The following is a 25,341-nucleotide window of genomic DNA, read 5'->3' on the forward strand; positions in this document are numbered from 1 at the left end:
TGCCCAGTACAGGAGCTGCTAGCCACATGTGGCTATTTAAAGTTAAATATCCAGTTCCTTATTTGCTCTAGCCCTATTTCTCAAAAAGCCATGTGTGGCTAGTGGCTACCAATTGGACAATGCAGATTTTAGAATATTTCTATCATTGAAGAAAGATCCATGGGACAATAGTACACCCTGATAATGTAGTCAATGAAGACCCAGACCTTCTGAGGCCCGATGTTCTAGGGCTTGTAGCCGTGCAGTAATGACAATGGCTAAGCCAGCCATCCTAAGCCTAGGGCTAGAGAAAGTGGAGGACAATAAGAGGGTATGATGGGTATCTACCAAAGGATGGGTTGTCAGGGAAATGAAAACTAAAGAAAACTCCATATATATGAACAACAGAGCATTTTTTAAATATTAAACTTCATTTTCTTAATATAAAATAAATCCTATTCTCTGCAACTGGATTCCACAGCTAATACTAATATGATGTTTAAATATTATCAAATAAGCTCAAATAAAATTCTACTGCAATAAACCTCAAAAGAGGCTAAATGCAAAGTGTGCATACAATGTGATTTCATTTATAAGAGATCTGGAACAGGCAAAATTAATCTGTGATGATAGAAATCAGAACAGTAGTTGCCTGTGGGTGGGGTGGAATGGAATGGTTGGCAGCAGGAATTACTACAAAGGATTTGGGGGGTACCTCCTGGGGTTTGGTGATGTCCTATCCAGACAGGGCAATGGTTTCATGGGTATATGCATTTGTAATGTAATGTAAATGTATCATGGAACTGCAGAACTAGAATGTGTACTTTGCACAGAATGTAAATCACATTTCAGAATCTGAGTATAATTGAGCTGAAGCTCTGTATATAGTGGAAAGAATTGTATGGAACATTGGTGGAATGTCTGTTGCCCTGACACTTCATCCGCCAGGGATCTGGTCTTTGCGACCCTTCTGTCTTCACTAACGGAAAGGTGTCCGGCATTCTTCCTCCTCTTGTGCCATGTGCTTGTAAATGTGTTACTCCTGCCTTTTCTAGTTTTGATATATTTCTCTGTTATCAAGAGAGGAAAGGATGTTTGCCAGAGGGGTGTTATTTTGGGGTAGGGAGATTGAGGTGAATTTTGCTTTCCTTTTCCTCTCTTCTCTGTACTGTTGGAAATTGAAGCAGGGAGTGTGTATTGTGTTCAGGATTTGAAGCACAGGAGCCCATTTTGTCTTAATATAAGAAATACATTTACCCACGGGTGCCATGTAGTGATTTGAAGACTTTGAATTTTATTTTCTGAAGAGTAACCAATTTCCTTGCAAGCACCAGGCTCTGTGGGTGATTGTTCAGTAGTCGTGGATTCTTGGAAAATGTGATCACTTCATTCCTTGTCCACCTCCATTGGCCTCTCATGTTGATGGTCTCTGTGACCCAGTGATACGAGCAAGTAGATCCGGTTGCTGCGGAGTGCTCCCAACTCTGCTCCTCTCACCTGCCTGTGTCTCCTCTGTGCTCACAGATTCTTACCTTACGCTGGATGAACCAATGAATAACATCACCACATCCCTAGGGCAGACCGCAGAGCTGCACTGCAAAGTCTCTGGGAACCCACCTCCCACCATCCGCTGGTTCAAAAACGATGCACCAGTAGTCCAGGAGCCCCGGAGACTGTCCTTTCGAGCAACCAACTATGGCTCTCGGCTGCGGATTAGAAACCTCGACACCACGGACACGGGCTACTTCCAGTGTGTGGCAACAAATGGCAAGAAGGTGGTTTCTACCACTGGTGTCTTGTTTGTCAAGTTTGGTAAGTACCTCCTACTGGGGCTGACTTTGCCCAGTGCAGTGGGGTGGCAAAGGTTCATGGGGGCAAGGAAGGAGGGAATGAGCACTTATCAAAACGTACTGGGTACCCACAACCCTAAAGCTGATACAATTATATTTCTTTTTCAAGTAGGTAAACCAAGGCTTGTAGTTAGTTGCTGTGTTCAGGGTTGCCCAGCTAGTAATTAATAGGATTGGAGGAGCCCAGAGCTGTTTGACCCTGTATCCCCTACTCCAAACCATCACCCTATTGAGTTCTTCTCAACCAGGATGCTCTTTGTCCAGAGAATGTGGGAACACTTGGCACAAGCATGCCTCTTGTCCGTCCACTCACATGTGTTCGAACTCCTGGCATAGTGTGCGGATGCATGTTCCATTGAGCCCATTTTCAGCACTTGTCTTAGCTTTCCTCAGGCCCTGAACTGTGGGATCTAGACAGTCTCACTGGTCTACTTTCCTCATAGAAGTGGTTGGGGGGAACTGGAACAAAACACTAAATCCCAGAAAAATAAATATCCCCTCTGGGTGGTTGAGAACTTTGATCTGTAATGGTTCCACTGTACCCGCACTCACCCTCCTCAAACCCAGACTGACTGCTTCCTTTGTTTGTCTTTCATTTCTGCAGGCCCCCCTCCCACTGCAAGTCCAGGATCCTCGTAAGTACTTTGTGTCTCCTTTCTTGCCATTTCTAAGCCTTTCTCCTAGGTTTCTGGGACAAAGGCAGTGTTGTCTTCTGCTTGGACCAAACACTGTGTTTCCAGATGTCATTCCACGTGGCCCTGGCCTCGTCTCGTTTTGCTTGTCCTCTGACATACAGATTCACAGAGACCAGCATTGGCAGTAATCTCAGTGATCAAAGTGAAGCGCTTCATAAATTTCCTCTTTTTAAAATGAATCTAACAGTCAGTGACAACAATAGATTTGGTGAAATCCAACAACAACAACAGAGATCGAGTGCAGCTCTAGGAACTTTAAGCAGAAAGATCAATGTTCTATAGTTGTGCACAAGCATGTCAGGTGCTTTACTTACTGAACAGGGCAAGAGTAAGGTGATCACTGTACTTTTTATTCCCTGTAATGAAGTCAGAGACAGAAGTTCTAACACACAGAGGGGGAAAGTCCTGTGCTTGGTTGAGAAGTACATAGACATTTGATTCATTTTGAGTCCCTTGCTAATGGAGTCTAAAGATCCCATTTCTTTAGCTGGTACTGTTACTGGTGCATTTGTCTTTTATCCTGCTGAAGGGATTCTCATCTTTCACTATAAGAGTACCCAGTTGGAGCATTTTCTCTTTATGTATACTTTTATTTGGGAGGAAAGACCCATTTATTAAAACCCTTGCTCTGCATGAAAATATCCTCCATATTTTGTAGGCTGATGAAGTACATTTTGCTAGGCTCTGCCATGACTGCTGTGGCCCAGACTATACCCATGACAAATAGAACACCCATTTAATTTGCTCAAATCCCCTCTGTGCCACTTAATTACAGTGTGGGGTATTTTAATATATTTTTGTGTGCCCTGAGGCCCAGGGGCCCACAATCCCATTAATAAAATAGGTAATGGGTAAAAATAAACATTGGCCTTCAGCCACACTGCTCTGCTATTTCATCAGCCTGTTAAAGGCAACTGTAAAAGAGTCCTTAAAATCACCCAAGTGCTAATTGCATTCTCCTTGCTCAGGTAGAAAATGTTGATTGATCTTACACAGATCAGAAGTTGCTCGCTCTGCCTCACATTTCTTGAAGCTAATCTTTTTTTTTTTAATGGTCTCACAATTGGTTATATGTGGAAACCTTTTGAAGTCTTACTTAAACAAAGATTAAAACTTGTGTTACTTGTTGTAAAAATGCATTCCACCCTGATACCTATTTGTTCCTGTTAATCTGTGATTCAGATGTAGTTGACAATCTATATCCCACATTGATTAATGTGGTTCACAAATCTGCCTTTAGTGTAAAGTACTGGGTTGACTTTCTGTCAGTTGTATTTACCTCAAAGAGTTACATTTCTATTATCAAAATTACTTTTAAGAACTTATATGTCTTTTCTTGGTGGATAACGATAAAAAGTTTATTTCATAAGACAGCCATATTAGACCATGTATAGGATGCATATCACAAAATACAATAAAAAAAAGTCTAGAATAATATACAGTTGTTCTTTGGTGTCCAAAAGTGATTGTTTCCAGGACTCACTGAGGATGCCAGAAATCTTTGAATGCTCAAGTCCTTTATATAAAATGACAGTATTTGCATAAAATATATGCACATCCTTCTGTATACTTAAAATCATCTCTAGATTACTTTAGACCAAATACAATGTAGATGCAATGTAAATAGTTATTCTACTATGTTGTTTAGGGAATAATGTATGGTTTTATTTCAATATTTCTTTACTGACATCTTTCTAATGGATCCAGTTTAAATCTCTCCTAGTTTTCAATTTTACACAAAGATAACATGCCACTCTTGCAAACTGACATCTTTGGAGAGGGTATTGAAGGTCCTTAATGATGCTCAACCACAGCTCAAAATATCCATTGGTGTGAGGCCCTTGTTTCTTATTGGATCTCTGATTATCCTTCATGTTGGATTCTTGTTTGTTGGTTTGTTTGCTGTTTTAAAAGTTTATTTTCATCTGCTTGAAAGAGCAAAATGGATTGGAAGAGGGAGGTGGGGAGAGATTGAGAGAGAGATATCTGCCATCCACTGGTTCACTTCCCAAATGCCCACAATAGCCAGTGCTGTGCCAGACCAAAGCTAGGAACCTTGAACTCCATCCAGGCCTCCCACATGGATGGTGGGGTCCCAGGCACTTGAGCCATCACTTGCTGCTTCCCAGGTGCTTTAGCAAGAAGCTGGATTGGAAGCAGAGTATCCAGGACTCCAATATGAGATGGAGGCTTCCCAAGTGGAGGCTGAACCTGCTGCTCCACAACTCCTGCCTCATGATGTTGCTGAGTAGACGCATAAGATACGGAGTTGCCGTGTTTGCATGGAAGGAGTTACAATAAAATCCAATCCAAGTTGCACATCCCAAAGGGCCTTCTGCAGGTCAATCTCCATGCAATTTCTGGCATTCTTCATTGGCATTTTGGTACCTTTTTTATCTTTCTCTTAGAACTGAGTGATGTGACTTTTTTTTTTTTTTTTTTGGATGTGACCCAAGTGCTTGGGCCCCTGCACCCACATGGGAGACCCAGAAGAAACTTCTGGAGCCTAGCTCCTGACTTTAGATTGGCTCAGCTCCAGGCATTGCAGCCATTTGGGGAGTGAACCAGCATATGGAAGATTTCTTCTCTGTCTCTCCCTCTCTCTGTAACTCTACCTCTCAAATAAATAAATAAATAAAATCTTTATAAATGGGGGATGGGCAACGGGAATATCATAACATTGAGGAACCTTCTAAAGGACTTTTGTCAAATTATACACTGCTTTTTCTGAAAAAGGGATGTTTACTTGAAAGTGACGTCAAGATTACTGAAAAGGAAATAAAAAGAACCTTATGACATGATCCTGACATTCAGAAATTTGTTTTGAACATGTATTTGTTTAATTGAAAGGCAGAAAGAGAGAGAGAGAGAGAGAGAGAGAATGAATCTTCTATCTACTGGCTTACTCTCCAAATGGCCTTGATGACTGGGGCTGGGCCAGACTGAAGCCAGGAGCCAGGAATGTCATCGTGGTCTCCCACGTGGGTGCAGGGCCCCAAGCACTTGGGCCATCTTCTACTGCTTTCCCAGGCACATTAGCAGAAAAGTGGATTGGAAATAGAGCCAGGACTTGAACCAATACCCTTAAGGGATGCCGTAACCACAGGCGGAGGCTTAACTTTCTACACCAGAATGCCAGCCCTGAGATTCAGAATATATAAGAGTGAAAACTGTTCAGTGTATTAAAGTTGGCGTGGGCTGAGAGGCCCTCGGCACTATGGCCCAGGGAGGCACTTGTTGCGCCCCCTTGAGATGGCATCTGTTTTCTTGTGAAGATTTCAAGATAATGTGCTAGTTTGTACTAGGAGCAGGTTTACGATTCTAGTTTGGCTTCTGTTCATAGTTTCAGGCTTTATTTCTTCTGTTTTGCTGGTTCCTGGCCCACTTCTAACAAATTAGAAAGCTAGAGGCATGAGAGTAAGCAGAGGCCCACATACCATATGTCCAAATATTTGAAAGTTATAAATCAAGTAATCAAAACTATTAAGTGAAATATGTTCTATCCTTCCACATTGACAGATACACCTTTATAATGACAAAAAATAAAAAATACATGTGAAGTCTGTGGTTTTTCTGCAACTGAAAACTGGGAACTATCAAAATGGTCTACTTTAATCATTAGTATGCATGTCTGGGTGTTTTGCTTATGGGCCAGAAATGTTATATATAGTTCATAGATTCTTGTATATTAGATCTATAAATTTTTTCCTCCATTTCAGCAGAGTGACTACTTGTGTTGTTTTATCCACAACTTTGTTTAGTGCATGTTCTATTAGTAATGCCAAATTATACAACCTTCTCTCAATCACTGTAATTCTTGCTTTTAAAACCAATTTGAGGCCGGCGCCATGGCTCAACAGGCTAATCCTCCGCCTTGCAGCGCCGGCACACCGGGTTCTAGTCCCGGTTGGGGCACTGGATTCTATCCCGGTTGCCCCTCTTCCAGGCCAGCTCTCTGCTATGGCCTGGGAAGGCAGTGGAGGATGGCCCAAGTGCTTGGGCCCTGCACCTGCATGGGAGACCAGGAGAAGCACCTGGCTCCTGCCATCGGGATCAGCATGGTGCACCAGCCGTGGCGGCCATTGGAGGGTGAACCAACGGCAAAAGGAAGACCTTTCTCTCTGTCTCTCTCTCTCTCACTGTCCACTCTGCCTGTAAAAAAAAAAAAAAAACCAAAAAAAAAAACAACAAAAAAAAAAACCTAATTTGAGGACTGGCACTGTGGCACAGCAGATAAAGCTGCTGCCTGTGGTGTCGGCATTCCATATGGGCACTGGTTTGAGTCTCTCCTGCTCAATTCTGATCCAGCTCTCTGCTATGACCTGGGAAATCAGTGAGAGATGGCCCAAGTCCTTGGGCCCCTGCACCCGCGTGGGAGACCCGGAACAAGCTCCTGGCTCCTGGCTTCGGATCAGTGCCACTCTGGCAGTTGCAGCCATGTGGGAAGTGAACCATTGGATAGAAGACCTCTCTCTCTCTCGACCTTTCTCTTTCTCTCTCTGCCTCTGTCCATCTGTGACTCTGCCTTTCAAATAAATAAATAAATCTTAGAATAAAAAGCTAATTTGGGGGCTGGTGCTGTGGCATAGTGGGTAAAGCCACCACATGCAGTGCCAGCATCCCATGTAGGCCCCAGTTTGAGTCCCACCTGCTCCACTTCTGACCCAGTTCTCTGCTATGGCCTGGGAAATCAGTGGGAGATGGCCCAACTCCTTGGGCCCCTGCACCCGCATGGGAGACCCGGAAGAAGCTCCTGGCTCCTGGCTTCAGATCAGTGCAGCTCTAGCCATTGCAGCCATCTGGGAAGTGAACCAGCAGTTGGAAGACCCATCCCTCCCTCCCTCTCTGCCTCTACCCCTCTGCGACTCTGCCTTTAAAATAAATAAATAAATCTTAGGAAAAAAAACTAATTTTGGGGCCAATGCTGTGGCATAATGGGTGAAGCCACCACATGCAGTGTCAGTATCCCATGTGAGCCCTGGTTTGAATCCTGGCTGCCCTACTTCTGATCCAGCTCTCTGTTATGGCCTGGGAAAGCAGTGGAAGATGGCCCAAGTCCTTGGGCCTCTGCACACACGTGGGAGACCTGGAAGAAGCTCCTGGCTCCTGGCTTCATATTGGCACAGCTCCAACCATTGCGGCCAACTGGGGAGTGGACCAGCAGATGGAAGACCTCTCCCTCTCTCTCTCTCTTTCTCTCTCTATCTGCCTCTCCTCTCTCTGTGTAACTCTGACTTTCAAATAAATAATCTTTTAATAAAACCTAATTTGGAGAAACTTCCTCCCCTAAGCCAGTAGCAACTATAGCTAGCAATAAAATTTCTGAAGTAACACTTAAATTTGGAAATCATCTTAGAATCTGATATGCCAAGTTCCAACATAAAAATAGAATAAGTTACACAATATAATTTCATGATAAGAATCGGTATTATGCTTTACGCATGCTCCGTGGTATGTGTAATATTGAGTAATATGAAGTGTTTACAGTATAAATCTTCTAGGATTACTTTGACAAAGTGCTGTAAACTGTCTGACTAAAATAACAGCTATTTAGCATCTCACAGCTTTGGCAGCTAGAAAGCCAAAAGGTGTTAATTGGATCGGCATCTTACAAAAGTTGTGCAAAAGGATTTCTTGCATTGCCAACATGTTTTGGGCATTCATTGGCTTGTAGATGCATCACCTGATCTCTTGATGTTCACATGGCATTCTCCCTGTACACATTTTTATTAAAAAACAAACAAAAAAACACCCACATGACCTCATTTGAACTTGATTACCTCTGTAAGGACTCTATTTTCTTTTTTCTTTTCTTTTTTTTTTTTCTTTTTGACAGGCAGAGTGGACAGAGAGAGAGAGACAGAGAGAAAGGTCTTCCTTTTGCCGTTGGTTCACCTTCCAATGGCCGCCGCGGTAGGTGCGCTGCGGCCGGCGCACCGCGCTGATCCGATGGCAGGAGCCAGGTGCTTCTCCTGGTCTCCCATGGGGTGCAGGGCCCAAGCACTTGGGCCATCCTCCACTGCACTCCCTGGCCACAGCAGAGAGCTGGCCTGGAAGAGGGGCAACCGGGACAGGATCGGTGCCCCAACCGGGACTAGAACCGGGTGTGCCGGCACCGCAAGGCGGAGGATTAGCCTAGTGAGCCGCGGCACCGGCCCAGGACTCTATTTTCAAATAAGGTCCTTTCTGAGATTTGAGGAGAATATTATTTAACTTGTAATCTTAATATTGCATAATGTGTCTCAGCCATGTGAAACTCTTCTGACTGGTAAGAACTTTTAGAAGCACTGATTGGAAATAAGTGAAAACCAGAAAATGGGTGCTTGATGGTGTTGGGATGATGGTTATTGTGCGAAACTCTTGCATTGCAACTGGGAGGAGGCATGTAATAGGTTCATAGCTGTGTCTGTCCTCAGGCTGAAGTATTGCTGCCACTACTGTGCTCCTGCATTCCAGACAGGGCCACAGCACACAAAGCCTTCATGTGTACCATGTGGTCACCTTGCATCCTAAGAACAGAGGGCAAGAGAAGCAGAGAGGTGTTCCCTGTCCCAGGGCAGCTTTAGTTCCAGGAGCAGATTTGGATTATGTTGTGCCAGCTCTGAGTTTCATATCCCAAGAGACAGAAGGTCCTGTGTGTACTCGTTTCTCTTGTTAAATTTCATTTCTGGCTTGCGCCATGGCTTAACAGGCTAATCCTCCGCCTTGCGGTGCCAGCACACCGGGTTCTAGTCCCAGTCAGGGCACCGGATTCTATCCCGGTTGCCCCTCTTCCAGGCCAGCTCTCTGCTATGGCCCGGGAAGGCAGTGGAGGATGGCCCAAGTGCTTGGGCCCTGCACCTGCATGGGAGACCAGGAGAAGCACCTGGCTCCTGCCATCGGGATCAGCATGATGCGCCGGCCGCAGCGGCCATTGGAAGGTGAACCAACGGCAAAAGGAAGACCTTTCTCTCTCTCTCTCTCTCACTGTCCACTCTGCCTGTCAAAAAAAAAAAATTCATTTCTGTGGCTTTTTTGTATGTGGGCCCAAGGTAGGGACGTTTGTTCTTTTGTGGATTTTTTGTTTGCTTGTTTTTTTTTTTTAATTAATTTATTTGAAAAACAGAGTTATAGACCGAGAGAGAGAGAGATCTTCCATCCTCTGATTTACTGCCCTAATGGTCACAATGCCCAAGTTCAGCCTGGAACTCCATCTGAGTCTCCCACATGGGTGGCAGGTGCCCAAGTACTTTGGCCATCTTCGACTACCTTTCCAGGAACATTACCAAGGAGCCAGGTTGTGAACAGGTACTGATGTGGACTGCTAGTGTTACAGGCAGCAACTTAAACCATTGCACCACAATGCCAGCCTCCCACACACACTTTTTATTAATGGCAGTTTTACTTAGATGTACAACTCAATGTTTTAACATTTTAATTGTAATATTTTAATATTTAAAAGTTTTAATATTTTAATTTTAATTTATTTATTTGAAAGGCAGAGTTACAGAGAGGCAGAGAGAGAGAGAGAGAGAGAGAGAGAGAGATCTTCCATGTGCTGGTTCACTCCCCAAATGGCAGCAATGGCCGGAGTGAGGACAATCAGAAGCCAGGAGCCAGGAGCTTCCTCTGGGTCTCCCACATGGGTGCAGGGGCCCAAGAAATTGGGTCATCTCCTGCTTTCCCAGGCCATAGCAGAGAGCTGGATCAGAAGTGGAACAGTTGGGACTCAACTGGCACCTATATGGAATGCTGACACTTTGGGCAGTGGCTTTACCTGCTACGCCACAGTGCTGGCTCCAGTGTTGTTTTTTTTAAAGATTTTTTTTTATTTGAAAGTCAGAGTTATACAAAGAGAGTAAGGAGTGGAGAGAGAGAGGGAGAGAGAGATCAAGAGAGAGCTCTTCCATCTACTGGTTCACTCCCCAGATGGCCACAACCATTGAGGCTGAGCCAGGCAGGAGCCAGGAGCCAGGAGCTTCTTCTGGGTCTTCCACATGGGTGGCAGAAGTCCAAATACTTGGGCCATCTTTCACTGCTTTCCCAGGCATATTACAGGGAGCTAATTCAGAGGTGGAACAACCAGGACATGAACTAGTGCCTATATGGGATGCCAGTGTGGCAGGTGGCGGCTTAAGCTACTACACCACAGTGCTGGCCCCAACTCAGTTGGTTTTACTAATTTCCCAGAGTTGTATAGCCCTCACTACTATCTTCTTTTTGAACTTATTCATCACCTCAGAAAGAAAGTCCTCCCAGCCTGTGTAACCTCCAACTGATCTTCTGTCTCTGTGAATTTGCCTATTCTAGACAATCCATGGAACTAGAATCCCACCACACTTGTCTTTTTTGTTACTGGCTTCTTTCACTAACATAATTGTTCTGGGATCTGTCCACATTATAGCATCTATCAGTTGCTCCTTGTTATGGCTGCATGGTATTCCACTACATGGCTATACCACATTCTTTTTATCCATCTATGTGTTAATGGACATTTAGATTGTTTCTATATTTTGCCTATACTGCACAATGCTGCAATGTGCATGTTTTCATGGGTATGAGTTTTTTGTCTCCAGGTTATATACCTAGGAATAGAACTGGCTTATGGGAATTCCTTATTTAACTTTTTGAGGACCTGGACCTTTTATATTTGCAGAAGTAATATGTAGTGTTCCAGTTTCACCACATTCTCCCCAGTACTTATTTATCTTTAAAGATGTTTTATTTAGTTATGTATTTATTAGTTTGTTTATTATGGCCATCTTAGATGGTATAACGTAGGAGGCCGACGTGTCACAGCAGCGTAAGCCACCACCTGCCTCCCATTATGAGTACTGCTTTGAGTCTGGGCTGCTCCACTTCTGATGCAGCTCCCTGCTAATGGGCCTGGGAAGGTAGCAGAGGATGGCCCAATTCCTTGGGGTGCTGCCACCCATGTGGGAGACCAGGATGGAGTTCCTGGCTCCTGGCTTTGGTCTGGCCCTGCCCTAACCATTGCAGTCATTTGGCGAGTGAACCTGTGGATGGAAAATCTCTGTCTGTATCTAACTCTTCATTTCAAATAAATAAAATAAATATTTTAAAAAATGGCATAACCTGACATCTTATTATGGTTTTAATTTGCATTTTCTTTTTTAACAATTAAAATGTGTAATGTTTATTCATTTTTAATTATTTGAAAGGCAGAGCAAGAGAGAGAGCAAGAGAGAGACAGAGGGAGATCTTCCATCCACTGGATTACTCTCCAGATGCACACAACAGCCAAGGCTGGGTCAGGCTGGAGCCAGGAGCCCAAAGTCCCATATGGTTGTCCCATGTGGGTGGCAAGGACTCAGGTACATGAGCCACCACCTGCTGCCACCTACAGTGAGCATTAACAGGAAGCTGGATTGGAAGCAGAAGCAGAGGCAGGACTTGATCCTAGGCACTCATGTGGGAAGCAGGCATCTGAAGTGATAGCTTAACCCCTTCGCCACAATGCCTGCTCCTGCATTTTCTTAAAGACTAAACGATGTTGAGTGTCTTCTAATGAGCTTATTGGTCAGTTGTATGCCTTTCTTGGAGAAATGTATGATCAGATTCTTTACCTCTTTTAAATTGAGTTGTCTTTTTATTTTTGAGTTATAAGGGTTCTCTATATATTTTGCATATGTACACTTAACAGATAGATGTTTTGCAAATATTTTCTCATTCTATGGATTGTCTTCATTTCCTTGGTAGTATTCTATTAAATAAAATCTTTTGGTGTGGTCATTTGGCACAGCAGTCATGTCACCATGTGGTATGCCCACATCTCATATCACAGTGCCTGCTTTATATTGTGGCTCCTATTTAGCTTCCTGATCATACTATGGGAGGCAGCAGATGACAGATCATGTGGGAAAACTGGATGGGGTTCTTGGTTGCTGGTTTCAAACCTGGGCCAGCCCTTGGCTGTTGTAGGCATTTGGGAAGTAAACAAATGACTGAAAAATAACTCTCTCTCTCTCTCTCTCACTCACTCTCTCTAGCTATTTCACTATTTTTCCTTTCTATTCTCAGTTTCTTATACTTCCATATAAACTTTATCATCAGCTTATTAATTTCTTCCAGAAAGCCACAGTGAGTTTTCTTTTCACTAAATAAATGTATTGAGTAGCCATGGCAACTATATGAAAGAGTTGCATCACAGAATTATATGATAAGGAATATGATGTCTTGTTTCCAATGATGAGGATTTAATGAAAGTCCCAGAGGGGCATTACAAGTAAAGACAAAGGAAAACTTGTTCAAAGACACAAAAAACAAATTAACAAACATTCATTGAGCACTATTAGTGTCCTATGGCTTCTCACAGTTCTGGCACCTGAAGTCTGAAATCCGTTTCAATGGGCTGACATTAAGGTGTCAGCATGGTTGCACTCCTGCCAGAGGCTCTGAGGAAAAAGTCCTTCCTTGGCTGTTCCAGTAGCCTTCCAGTAGCTACTGAAATTGCTTGGCTTTTGACCTCATCACTCCAGTCTCTGTGTCCACTGATCACATTGCTTTCTCTTTGTGTCAAATCCCTTTCTGCCTTTTTTTTTTTTTTAATAAGGGTGCTTATGATTGCATTTGTGTCCCACCCAGGATAATCTTTCCATCTCAAGATCTTTAACATAACCACATTTATAAAGATCACTTTCCCATGAAAGGTAATACATACTGTTTCCAGGTATTAGAACCTTATATCATTGGGGACCATTATTCAACTTGCTACCAGCACCCACCAGACATGTTCCTGTGCTTGCTTTTACTCAGTCCACACAACTAGTTCATGAAGTAATTACTGTTGTTTTGATTATGCAGGTAAGACCACTGAAGTTTAAGAAGTTGGGTGACTAACCCAAAGGCACATGCAGCAAGTGGTGGGGATTTGGTTCAAACTTAGGGCTTTGATAAGGTTTGCACTGAATCTGTTGATCAATTTGGAGAGCATTGCCATCTAAACTATATTAAGTCTTCCTATTCATGAACATGGGATATATTTCAATTTATTTAATATCTTTAAGTGATGTTTTGTAAGTTTCAGTGTATGGTTTTGCTTTTATGTTAAATTTATTCTTAAATATTTTATTATTTTTATGCTATTATAAGTAGAATTATTTTCTTAATTTCATTTTATATTATTCATTACTAATTCATAGAGATATAGTTGCTATCTCTATGATGATCTTATTTCCTGTATCCTTGCTAAATTTATTTATTAGTGCTGGTAGTTATTTTGTGGATTCCTTAAGATTTTTATGGTATAAGATCATGTCAACTGCAAACAGAAATTATTTTGCTTCTTTTTCAATTTGAATATCTTTTGTTCCTTTTTTTCTTGCCTGTCTGTCCTGGCTAAAACATTAAATACAGCGCTGAATAGAAAGTAGCAAGAGCAGATGCCCTGGCCTTTCTCCTTATCACAAGAGGAAAGCTCTCAGTCTTCTACCATTGTATGATACTGTTTCGTGGGGTTTCCGTAGGTGACTTCCAGCAGGTTGAGAAAGTTCCCTCCTATTCCTATTTTTTCATGTGTTTTTATTATAAAAGGATGTTAGATTTTGTCAGATACTTTTTTATATCCACTGAGATTATCTTGGGGATGGGAGGTTGTCCTTTATTAATGTGGGGTATTACACTGATTTTTGTAGTGAAATCAAACTTACATTCTTAATAAATCCCTGTTGACCGTGGTTATTATTCAGTTTTATATGCTTCTTAATTCTATTTGCTTGTGTTTTGTTCAACATTTTGGATACTATGTTTGTAAGAGACATTGGTCTGTAGTTTTGTTGTGGTATCTTTTTCTAGTTCTGGTATCAGGATAATAAAGGCCTCTTAGAATGAATTGGGAAGTATTTCCTTATCCTCTATTTTGTTAGAGTTTGTGAGGGACTTATATTAATTCTTTAAATATTTTATATAACTTAGCCAATTAAGCTATTTTTTCTTTGTAGAAAGCTTTAAATCTACTAATTCAACTGCTAAACTAGAAATGGAAATTCTCTATTTCTTTATCACTTGGTTTTGGTAGTTTGTGTTATTCTAGAAGTTTGTTCCATTTCATCTAAATATCTAATTGTTGTATATAGTTGTTCATAGTTTCCCTTATTCTTTTAATTTCTGTAACATTAGTAGTGATATCCTGTCTCTTCCTTCTGATTTTAGTAGCTTGTGTCTCTTTTCCCTTAGCCAGACTAGCTAATCTAAAGGCTTGCCAATTTTGTTAGTCTCTTGAAATAATTAACTTTTGTTAAAAATTGGCTATTTAAATAATGTAAAGTGGAAACACTGCAAACCATCTTGCCAGTATTGTATGTTGTTGTTGACCTCATTTTTTGAGTGAATTTCCTCAACTAATTCTGTATGCTTTACATTCTCTGACTTGAACAGCTAGTAAAGTCCTTGCTCTGTTAGTGTTATGCTCAGCCAGTGATTGGACAGAAATTCCCTCACACTGGTAAGACTCCCACTCCTTGTCAAAATGAATCTATGCACAAGTTGACGGGCAAGCCTTCAGAACTCCAGCAGTTTGCAGGCCTACCTGTGCTTTCACGTCCTGCCATTGCAGTTTCAAAGAAAGCCAGAGGGGAGAGATGGGGGCTTTCTCCAGTCTTTTCTGGGCTAGCTGCCCTAGCCTGCTCATGAGTATGCCCTTCTGTACCTCTAGGAATGGGTCAGAGGTGTTCAGACCCCTGTGGCCATCTCATTCCTTAGATGCTCACTTGGAGCTTTTGAGGTGTGGGACCAGACTCTTGTGTTCTCCAACTGGTATTGACACTTCAGGCAAATAGGATTTCCTTTTCAATCAATGTTCTGGGGCTAGGATGTTTCCCACCGAGAAGCTCCCAGTCTTGTCAAACAAAGACAATTCCTGTGGATGGGGCTTTTCCAAAGAGTGCTAGACGGGGCAAATCATGCTAATTCCCTGGAGATGGGGCTTTGCAAAGCTCCAGACCCTCTTTTCCTCCTCAGTGACTGCCAGGCTGCTGGTTTTAAAGGCTATCACTGAACTTAGGAGAAGAAATAGGAATAGGACAAGTTAAAATGCCACAAAATGGGGCCAGCACTGTGGCATAGCAGGTAAAGCCGCCACCTGCATTACTGGCATCCCACATGGGCACTGGTTCGTGTCCTGGCTGCTCCAATTACGATATAGCTCTCTACTGTGACCTGGAAAAGCAGTAGAAGATGGCCCAGGTCCTTGGGCCCCTGGACCCACGTGGGAGACCTGGCGGAAGATCCTGGGTCTTGGCTTCAGATCAGCCCATTTGAGGAATGAACCAGCGGATGGAAGACCTTCTCTCTCTCTCTCTCTCTCTCTCCCCCCCCACCCCCACCCTGCCGCCTCTGCTTCTGCCTCCCTGTAACTCTGCCTTTCAAATAAATAAATAAAATCTTTTTTAAAAATGTCATGAAATGGTGCCAGCATTGTGGCACAGTGTGTTTGTTAAGCTACCACCTGCAGCCCTGGCATCCCATATCAGAGAAACAATTCCAGTACTGGCTGCTCCACTTCTGATCCAGCTTCCTGTTAATGCACCTGGGAAGGCGATGGAAGATGACCCAGATATTTGGACCTTTGCCAGTTATGTGGGCAACCAGGACAGAGTTTCTGGCCCCTGGCTTCACACTGGCCTATTCCTGGCTTTTGCAGCCATTTGGGAAGTGAACCAGTGGATGGAAGATCCACTTTCTCTCTCTCTCTCTCTCTCTCTCTCTTTCTCTCTCTGTCACTCTGCCTTTCAAATAATTAAGTGAATAAATAAATGGTGTTTAATGCCACACAAGGCTGTTCTTAACAAATTTCAGCATTGTTTCTATCTGTCCATTCTCTCACCTGTCTTACGACATACCAGAAATTCTTGCATGGGCTTGGTTTATAATTATAACTGAATGAATTTAAGTTGCACTTGTTTTTTTTTTTTTTTTTTTTTTTCATCCTCTGAGGTCTCCTGCATAATCAGTCTATTGAAAGGCTGTGGTAAAAACATCTCACAGGGTTGTTGAAATGATGAAATGAAATAAGATAACGTGTATACAGTCCCCAGCCCTATGCCTGGCACACATCAGCAGCTTAATCATGCGGCTGACATCATCATCATGCTCTTCACTGTGGCTTGAGGAATGATGCTACCTTCTTTCCAGCGAGTCCTTCTGCTGGGCAGTGTTCCCTTCTGGGAACCCAACCAGAGACCTTGAAACCTTTCTTTCCTTTTTTTTTTCTCATTGGCCTTTGGCTCAAGTCCCTTTCCACCAAGAAAAATAAAAAATAAAAAAAAAAAAAACAGTGACTAACTTCTAATGATTTTTTTTCCTCTTTTATCTGTTTCCAAGTCTCAGACTCCGTGAAGAAGTATAGCTGGGTGCTGGCCCAACACCGGAAGTGATAATATAATTTTCAACCCAAGATAAACTCAGGGTAACTTTCCTCACAGCTGCTCAGGCAGTTCAGGGGCAAGGCATCCTGTGTGGAGGAGACCAGGAGGTCACTGGGCTGCGGAGCCAGGACTGGTGGAGGGCCACTGCTCCAGCAAAGCAGCTAACTCTGTCTCTTCATCAAACTGCCTTAGGGGAAGTAGAGAGATTAGATAAGAAGGATTTCCCAATCCCAGGGGGAAGAAATCCAAAGTATTGAGGGTTGAGAAGCCAAGCTCTTATGTCTCAATCCACCCTCATCACTCAACAATCCCCTCTGTATGAATGGGGTGTGGAAAGCTGCCAGTTACACCAACACTTGTGAATATTGGCAAGGCCTATATCTGAAAGCTTGTCCAGCCAGCCATGAGCTCCTCGGTCTGTGTGTTAGTCCTGAGTGTATCTCTAACCATGGCACAGCACCTAGCACGTAGTAGGTGGTTAACATCTACTATGTGTATTAAAATCAGCATTGAAAGTCTCTGTCCTGAGAGCTTTTCTACATAGAAGACAAGATTTTCTTCATTTGCTTAACCCATTTGTAGCAAGTGTTTTCTATGTACTAGGCTTTTGGTTAAGTTGTTCTTAAAGTCCTCATTCTGCTTCATGATATTTTTCCTTCCTGCATTTGTTGTTTTCATATCAGCTTCTACTATAGGTTCAACATGTCCCTAGCCAGTGATGCTGCGCAAATTGCTTACTTTTTCTGGGCCCCAGGTTTCTTTATTTGCAAATTGAGGAATTTGAGCTAAATGGCTTCTAAGATTTCTCCTGACTGAATTTGATGACTAATTCAAAGTCCATTTACCATTTTTTCTATGATGGTAAGATCTCTCCATTGTTCTGAGTGTCACGCAATTTTCTCTGAAAAATTTCTCTCTGTCCTAAGGTGTTGCTAGTCCTCTTTTGTCTGCCACATGTTTCCATCATACCCATCTCAGGCAAGCTCTTGTTAGATTCAGTCAATGAGAATGACTTTATTGGAGAACTTGCAGATAAACTCTTTTTCTTTCTCTCTCTGTAACTCTTTCAAAATAAATAGGTAAATCTTTAAAATATAATAATAATCGGTATCACAACGTGGCAGAGTTTGAGGTGACATATTTAAGATCCCCTTTTATTCAGGCTCTCATTTTTTTTTTTTTTTGAAAACCTGATGTTTGCCACATCAGTTGAATCTTCCTTCACATGTAGCATGTGATGTGGTGTGATACCATTTTTTTTTAAAGATTTATCTATTTATTTGGAAATCAGAGTTACACAGATAGAGAAGGAGAGGCTGAGAAAGAGAGAGAGGTCTTCTACCTGCTGGTTCACTCCCCAGATGACTGCAATGGCCAGAGCTGCACTGATCTGAAGCCAGAAGCCAGGAGCTTCTTCCAGGTCTCCCAAGTGGGTGCAGGGGCCCAACGACTTGGGCCATCTTTCACTGCTTTCCCAGGCCATAGCAGAGAATTGGATAGGAAGTGGAGCAGCTGAGACTCAAACCGGTGCCAATATGGGATGCCCCCACTGCAGGCAGTGACTTTACCTGCTACACCACAGCACTAGCCCCAAAGTCTCTGGTTTTTATAATCAATGTCAGTGTTGATAATTTCATCTCATTGCTTTGCTCTCTTTATCTCTGTCTCTGTCTCTCTGTCTCTCTGTCTCTCTCTCTCTCTCTCTCTCTCTCTCTCTCTCACACACACACATACACACACATGGCCATTTCAAAAAGTTTGTGGAAAAATGAAATTAAAAGATGAGTTTATTTTGATGCAAAAAAATTGTAAATCTATGCATAGTTTCTTCATAATACATATTTTCTGTGAACCTTTTGAAGTACCCCTGTATACTCACACATGGACACATTCTATGCTCCAAAAGCAACAACTGAGGTCCTGTCACTGGGCAGCACTTCTCAATTGTCTATTAGAACCATCCAGAGAATTCTGTAAATTCTCTATGCCCAGGCTGCACCCAAGACGAGTTAAATCAGAATCACATAGAATGGTGCCCAGGCCTGGTATTTTATTAGACCACTCCAAGTGATTTCATATGCACACAACCAGATTTCAGGAGTATACTCTCACCTCCCCCTCCTCACCTCCTCACTTCCTCACCTGAACGGCACTTGCATTAGGCTGCCCTGTTCTGCTTCTCTGTGCCAACACCATACCGATACCAGCAGATATGAAGTTGCAGAAACAAGGATCCAATCAGGAAAGCAGAACCACCTCTTGATTATTAACACAGGGAACTTAGCATAGGGAACTGGTTATAATTCAGTCAGCTATGAAATTTTCTGAAAATCCAATCAAAGCATATTGCTGCCGCATCAGCAACAGAGAGGAGGCTAAGCCACTCCTAGGCTAGAAAGACAAAGAGATGACATAGTTTTACCCAAGCCTAGGAGTACAATCATCTGTGAGGCCTGGAATGATGGCAAATCTGTTCTGTGTGAACTGGAGCCTTGGAAAAATGCTGAGGTCATCACCCAAGGCAGGAAAAAAAGGGGAGAAACAACTTGGCCTCTGGCTTCTTCCCCACATCTAAATGCCAGCCATTGTCTCCCACTACAGGAACCTACAGGAAGCTGTATGGCATGGGGAGCCTGTGAACTGCAGCCTGCAGGGGTCATCTCCCTTATGGGAGCTGAGCAGAACAGAAGAATGGCAAGGCATGAATCTGTGGGCAAACAGGCCCAGCACCAGCACCAACACTCCAATTTGATTTTCAGGCCACTTGAGTGCCAGGCATAGAGGCAGCCTGGGGGAAAAACTAATACATTCAAAGTTGCTATCCCTGCCCAGTCATCAGGTGGAAACATTCAGTGGACAGCTTGGGTATGGAACAGAGGCCTGGGGCAAAGTCAAGCTTAAGGAGGGCAGATATAGTGGTACTTGGTCAAGTTGATAGGCAAGGCATTGAAGGTGATGAAATCCCCAAGAGAAACAAGAATAGGATGACATTTCAAATTTGTAATGCTATTTGTAATGTAAAGAACATTTTTCTTATCTCTTTTGATCTTACGGCTGTCTGATAGCTTTGACAAGATAGCCTGATGTTTTGGTCTCCTGTCTAGCAAAATGGAAAAGTTGATAAATGATCACGCCTACTCTTTCTTACCATCACAAGTACTTTTTAATTATATAGAAGGAGCCTCTGAATCTAGTCTTCAACATGTATGAACTCTTTTTTATTATTATTATTATTAGATAGGCAGAGTTAGACAGTGTGAGAGAGAGACAGAAAGAAAGGTCTTCCTTCCATTGGTTCAACCTCCAAATGGCCGCTACGGCCAGTGCGCTGCACCGATTCAAAGCTAGGAGCCAGGTGCTTCCTCCTGGTCTCCCATGCAGTTGCAGGGGCCCAAGCACTTGGGCCATCCTCCACTGCCTTCACAGGCCACAGCAGAGAGCTGGACTGGAAGAGGAGCAACCAGGACTAGAACCCAGCACCCATATGGGATGCCGGCACTGCAAGCGGAGGATTAACCAAGTGAGCCATGGCGCCAGCCCCTATGTATGAACTCTTGAAAGTTAAACACAGAAGACTTCTAGAAATTTGCTTCTTGGGACTCTAAGGAGAGAATATGCTGTGGTAAACACATACTAAGTGCTACTCCGTGCCAGGCACCTTTATAAAACATTGTACAAGGATGGCCTTGTTGAATGCTTTAAAGTGAGCACTATTAGGTCTCCATTTTACAAATATAACATCTCACATAAGTAGACTCTGCGGGCAAGCTGGCAATGGATTGAAGCTTTGCTTTGAGCCATGGCAGGTGAGCTTCTGAGTTCAGACTTTAGCCACTCTGCTATATGGTCTCCCCTTGTTATGGGGAGCTGATCAGTTGATGAAGTCCTACATGTATTGCACATTTCATCACCTTAATGGCTTGGCTGCTGAAAAGACTCAGCTCTTAAGCAGCAGGAGATATAGGACAGCCACAGCAGGAGGTGTAGATATGCAATGCAGGAGGCCCAAGGATCTCAAAAACAAACTTCTTTGCACAGGACATAGTTTGTCTGCGGTCTCAAATCCTTGTTGTCGTGAACAGGAAACACTTGGTTTCCAAGAAGTACCACGTCAGTTTGTAGTGGAGCTCTCTTAAGTAGAGTGGTTGTATAGACACAGCCCAGCTGTGTGACACACCTCAATTGTTGAACCCCAAAGACTCTACTGAAGCCAGGTGCAAATCATAAATCCAATTACTATTACTAATTAATGCTGACCAGCCAATACAGCCTGCCCCAAACAACTTGTAGATTCCTAGGTGTCTCTAATAAACATATTCTTAATGATTACCAATGGATAGTGGTACTGAAGGTTAGTTTGGGTTCAATACAGGGAAGCTGAGATTAACCTATGCTATCCAGATCTCTTGGCCTTGTTTACTTTGTCAATCAGGAACTTGGACATTAGTGAAGTAACCCAAATGCAGATACTTGCTATTAACACTGGAGGTATGGTATTTTTATGGCCAATTTCTGATATCCCTACCATCCACTACTTATTGCAAAACTAAGTATCTGTCCTATGTGTCCACATCACACACTAACTTTCCCTAAAGTCCATTAGAATAAAAATGGCTGTGTCTCTAGAGCAGTGCTATCCATTAGAAACACAATGCAAGCCACACAAGTAATGGTAAACTCACTAATAGCCAGATTTTTAAAAATTAAGATAATCAAGTAAAAATGAATTTCAATATATATTTTATTTCACCCATCATACCTGAAATATTGTCATTTCATCATGACACCAATAAAATCCATTCCCAGCTTTATTGAGGTATAATTGACAAGTAAAAAGTTGTATATTATTAAGGTATACAATGTTTTCATTTTATGTACTTTATAAAGTGAGTATTATAGTAAGATATCTTATGTTCTTTTTTTGCAAGTCTCTAGTACATCTTAGTGCTAAATTTTCATCAGAAGTACTTGATCTGTTCTTATATTTTATAAAATTAATGATTAAAAACATAGATTCACATTCCCAATTTGTTTTAAACATATTGTTTTCTAGTAACCCAATCTAATACCAAAACATCATTTTTCTTTAATAGTCACATCCACATTGACAAAACTGCTTCCTCATTTTTAGAATTGATTCATGTTTGAATAACAAACCTATCAGTTCCCAAACTATGGCTGTCAAATTCTAGGGTATAAAAAAAAAAAAAATCATGGAGTTCATTGTTTTGATTTTTTTTCAGCATTTCTATAAACCAGCAATGATTCTGTGTGCACACAGATGCTCATATGAAATAGCTTTAACAACTGTATCCATGGCACTTTTCACAAAATCTGCTTCAGAAAACTGAGCGCAGATCTTGTCAGTATGTGTCACACAGTAGAATATGGCAATAAGGGAGCCATCCCTATTGATTTTAAATCCCCCTAAGTTTAGAATTTTGATCTGACTAGAAAATGACACATTAAGATAGAAACTGTTTTCATACCTAGCTGAAATTCTTTGAAAGATACAAAAGATTTAAAGTCTGATGGTGTGGGATGAGAATTAACATTTTTAATGGATTTTTATTCATTTATTTTGTTTTTTAAGGGAAAGAGTTTATTGGGGGAAACACAGCGAAGAAGGAGAAAGAGAAGGAGAGTGTAAGAGAGAGACAGAGACAAGGTCAGGAGACCGAGAGGAAGAGAGAAAGAGAAAGCCACGTGTTCAGGAACAGATTTTAAAGATTTATTCATTCACTTAAAAAGCAGAGTTACAGAGAGGCAGAGGCAGAGAGAGAGGTCTTCCATCCTCTGGTTCACTCCCAAATGGCCAAAACTACCAGAGCTGAGCTGATCCAGAGCCAGGAGCCAGGAGCCAGGAGCCAGGAGCTTCTTCCAGGTCTCCCACGCGGTGCAGGGACCCAAGCACTGGGCCATCTTCTACTGCTTTCCCAGGCCATAGCAGAGAGCTGGATTGGAAGAGGAGCAGCTGGGACTTGAACCAATACCCACATGGGATTCTGGCGCTTCAGGTGGCAGCTTTACTCGCTATGCCACAGTGCTGGTCCCTCTTAGTGAATTTTGAAGCTAAATTTTAAAATAAAATGTGCCCAAAGTATGTCATTCTTTTTTTTTAAGATTGATTTATTTATGTATTTGACCTGCTCCGTTTCCGACCTGAGCTGGTTCACCCCTCCTTAGGCAACCTGGTGGTCCCCCGCTCCCGGAAGGTCACCATATTAATGCTGAACTTAGTGCGGACACCTGATGGGCATAGCGCACAACAGCCCAGAATTCTTGCACTCAAGTGGTCCTCCAGCCTCAGCCTCCCGAGTAGCTGGGACTACAGGCGCGCGCCACTGCGCCCGGCTTATTTATGTATTCAAAAGGCAGAATTAGAGAGAGAGAGATCTTCCATCTGCTGGTTCACTCCCCAAATGGCCGTAGCTATCAAGGCTAGGCCAGGCTGAAGCCAAGAGCCAGGAGCTTCTTCTGGGTCTCCCACATGAGTGTAGGGACATAAGCACTTGGGCTATCTTTCACTCCTTTCCCAGGCACATTAGCAGGGAGCTGGATCAGAAGTAGAGCAGCTGGGACTCGAACCAGCACCCCTATGGGCTGCTGGCACTGGAGACGGCAGCTTAAGCCGCTGCACCAGAGCACCGGCCCCAGTCATTCTCTTTTATCTCATCTAAAGCTAAAGAAAAGTACCTATAATTTTTCAAACTTTGAATCAATTGATCTTTCATTTGTTAGAAAAGTTTTTCTGTTCTATAAGCTACCCATACCTAAAGCAATCATTTCTCTTTCCATCTCTTCATGTATAAAGCCAGCAGCCAGGAATTCTATCCAGGTCTTCCAGGTGGGTGGGAGTACTTGAGCCACTGCCTGCTGTCTCGCAGAAGGCACATTAGCAGGAAGCTGGATCAGAATCAGAGGGACTGCATCCCAGGTACTTCAATATGGGATCTGGGCATTGCAAATAGTAACTTAACCTGTTATACCACAGTGCCCAGCCCCGTTGGTTCTTTTTTTGCTATTAAAAGGGACCATTTTTTTACATCAAAATCATTATGTATTTGCTGAAAATATCTCTTTAATATCTTCTACTTTATTATTTCTAATTTTTTAACACAACAAACTTTTTGTTTGTTTGGCTCTACCCAGTTGATATTCATCATGAAACTTGGCACAAATTTTGTTCCAGTCTCTTTTTTTCCATTATTCCACTGTTTTGGGGGGATTTTCTTTGGCCAAAGAACTCATAACTTCTCCAGAAAAGGACGTGTTTGAATCAGTTTTCTGTTTAAGGCTAAAAATAGAAATTCAGAAAACAGGAGTGGCAGTCAGGATTTCAAAGCAGTATCCAGCAGGCTACATTTCCTCTTGAATTAAATGTGTGTGTATGTGTGTGTGTGTACATGCACGTGTGATTGTTTGGGTGATCATCCTGATTAAAGAGAAAGGGTAAATTGCAAAGAGAAACACCATGAAGTTGCAAAGTAAAATGTTATTCTTTTAGATTAGAGTTAATTTTGAAACGGTCCATGGCTCTAGCAGGCAGATCTGCAGAGGTTCATGACAATGGGAGGAGGCAGCACAGCTCAAATATCTGCAGCCCACTTAGTGGAGCAGCCAGGGAGGGCTGTGGCTCCTGGCCCAGTCTGCAAATAGCTGTGGGTACCTGACTGTCCTGGGAAATCTTCCTTGCTTTTATTATTATCATCATTATTATTATTATTGTGGTAAAAATATGCATAACATAAAATTTGCCATTTTAGCCAAAGTGTGTAGGGTATGCGACTATCACCAATATCTAGTTTCAGAACATTTTTATCACCCCAGAAAGAAATCCTGTACCTCCCCAACACTCCCTGTCCCCAGTCCCTGGCAACCACTAATCTGGTTTCTGTGCCTGAATTTGCCTATTGAGGACGTACAGAAGCCAATGATTGCAGCAGCATTTATCCAGAATGCAAATGGCAATGATATAGATGGAATCATATAGAATGTGGTTTCTCTCACCGAGCACAGCATTTTCAAAGTCCATCCAGGTTGTGGCCTATGTCTTCCTGGTGTTTTGAAGCTTCTGAGAGACTTCCTGGCATAGTAACAAAGTGCCTGACGTTAAAGCCAGGCCAACCTGGGGGTGAAGCCCCACCCCCCTTTAGGCTTCAGTGACTGGAGCTGGAGCTACCACATGCAAGCAGTGAGGCTTGGAGTGTTTGGAAGAGGTCACCTGCTAATTCAAAAAATACTGAGCAGCCTCTGTGTGGATTCAGGGTAGAGTGGTGGGCAGTGTTGTGCAAGTTCTCTGTCCCCTTGGAACCTGGTCCTAGGGGAAGAAATGGTCCAGAAACATGGAAACAAATGAGGAGATGATAGGGTGGTGTGTCAGAGAGTGATTGGGTAAGAAAAGGGCTGCTTTAACAGCTTGGTGAGAACAGAGGTTTTCCCCAAGACTGACCT

The 25,341-nt window shown here is 42.6% G+C and overlaps 1 protein-coding gene across 1 annotated transcript in view; it reads left to right on the plus strand.

Annotated features, from left to right (window-relative positions):
• ROR1 (receptor tyrosine kinase like orphan receptor 1) overlaps positions 1 to 25,341 on the plus strand; it is a 475,658-nt gene that overhangs the window by 326,317 nt on the left and 124,000 nt on the right. The window contains exons 5-6 of the mRNA XM_062190090.1: positions 1,504 to 1,791; positions 2,434 to 2,464. Of these exons, the coding sequence (XP_062046074.1) occupies positions 1,504 to 1,791; positions 2,434 to 2,464 (319 nt within the window). The remainder of the gene's footprint in view (positions 1 to 1,503; positions 1,792 to 2,433; positions 2,465 to 25,341) is intronic.

Source organism: Lepus europaeus, chromosome 5, assembly GCF_033115175.1.
Source record: "Lepus europaeus isolate LE1 chromosome 5, mLepTim1.pri, whole genome shotgun sequence".
Lineage (NCBI taxonomy): Eukaryota > Metazoa > Chordata > Mammalia > Lagomorpha > Leporidae > Lepus > Lepus europaeus.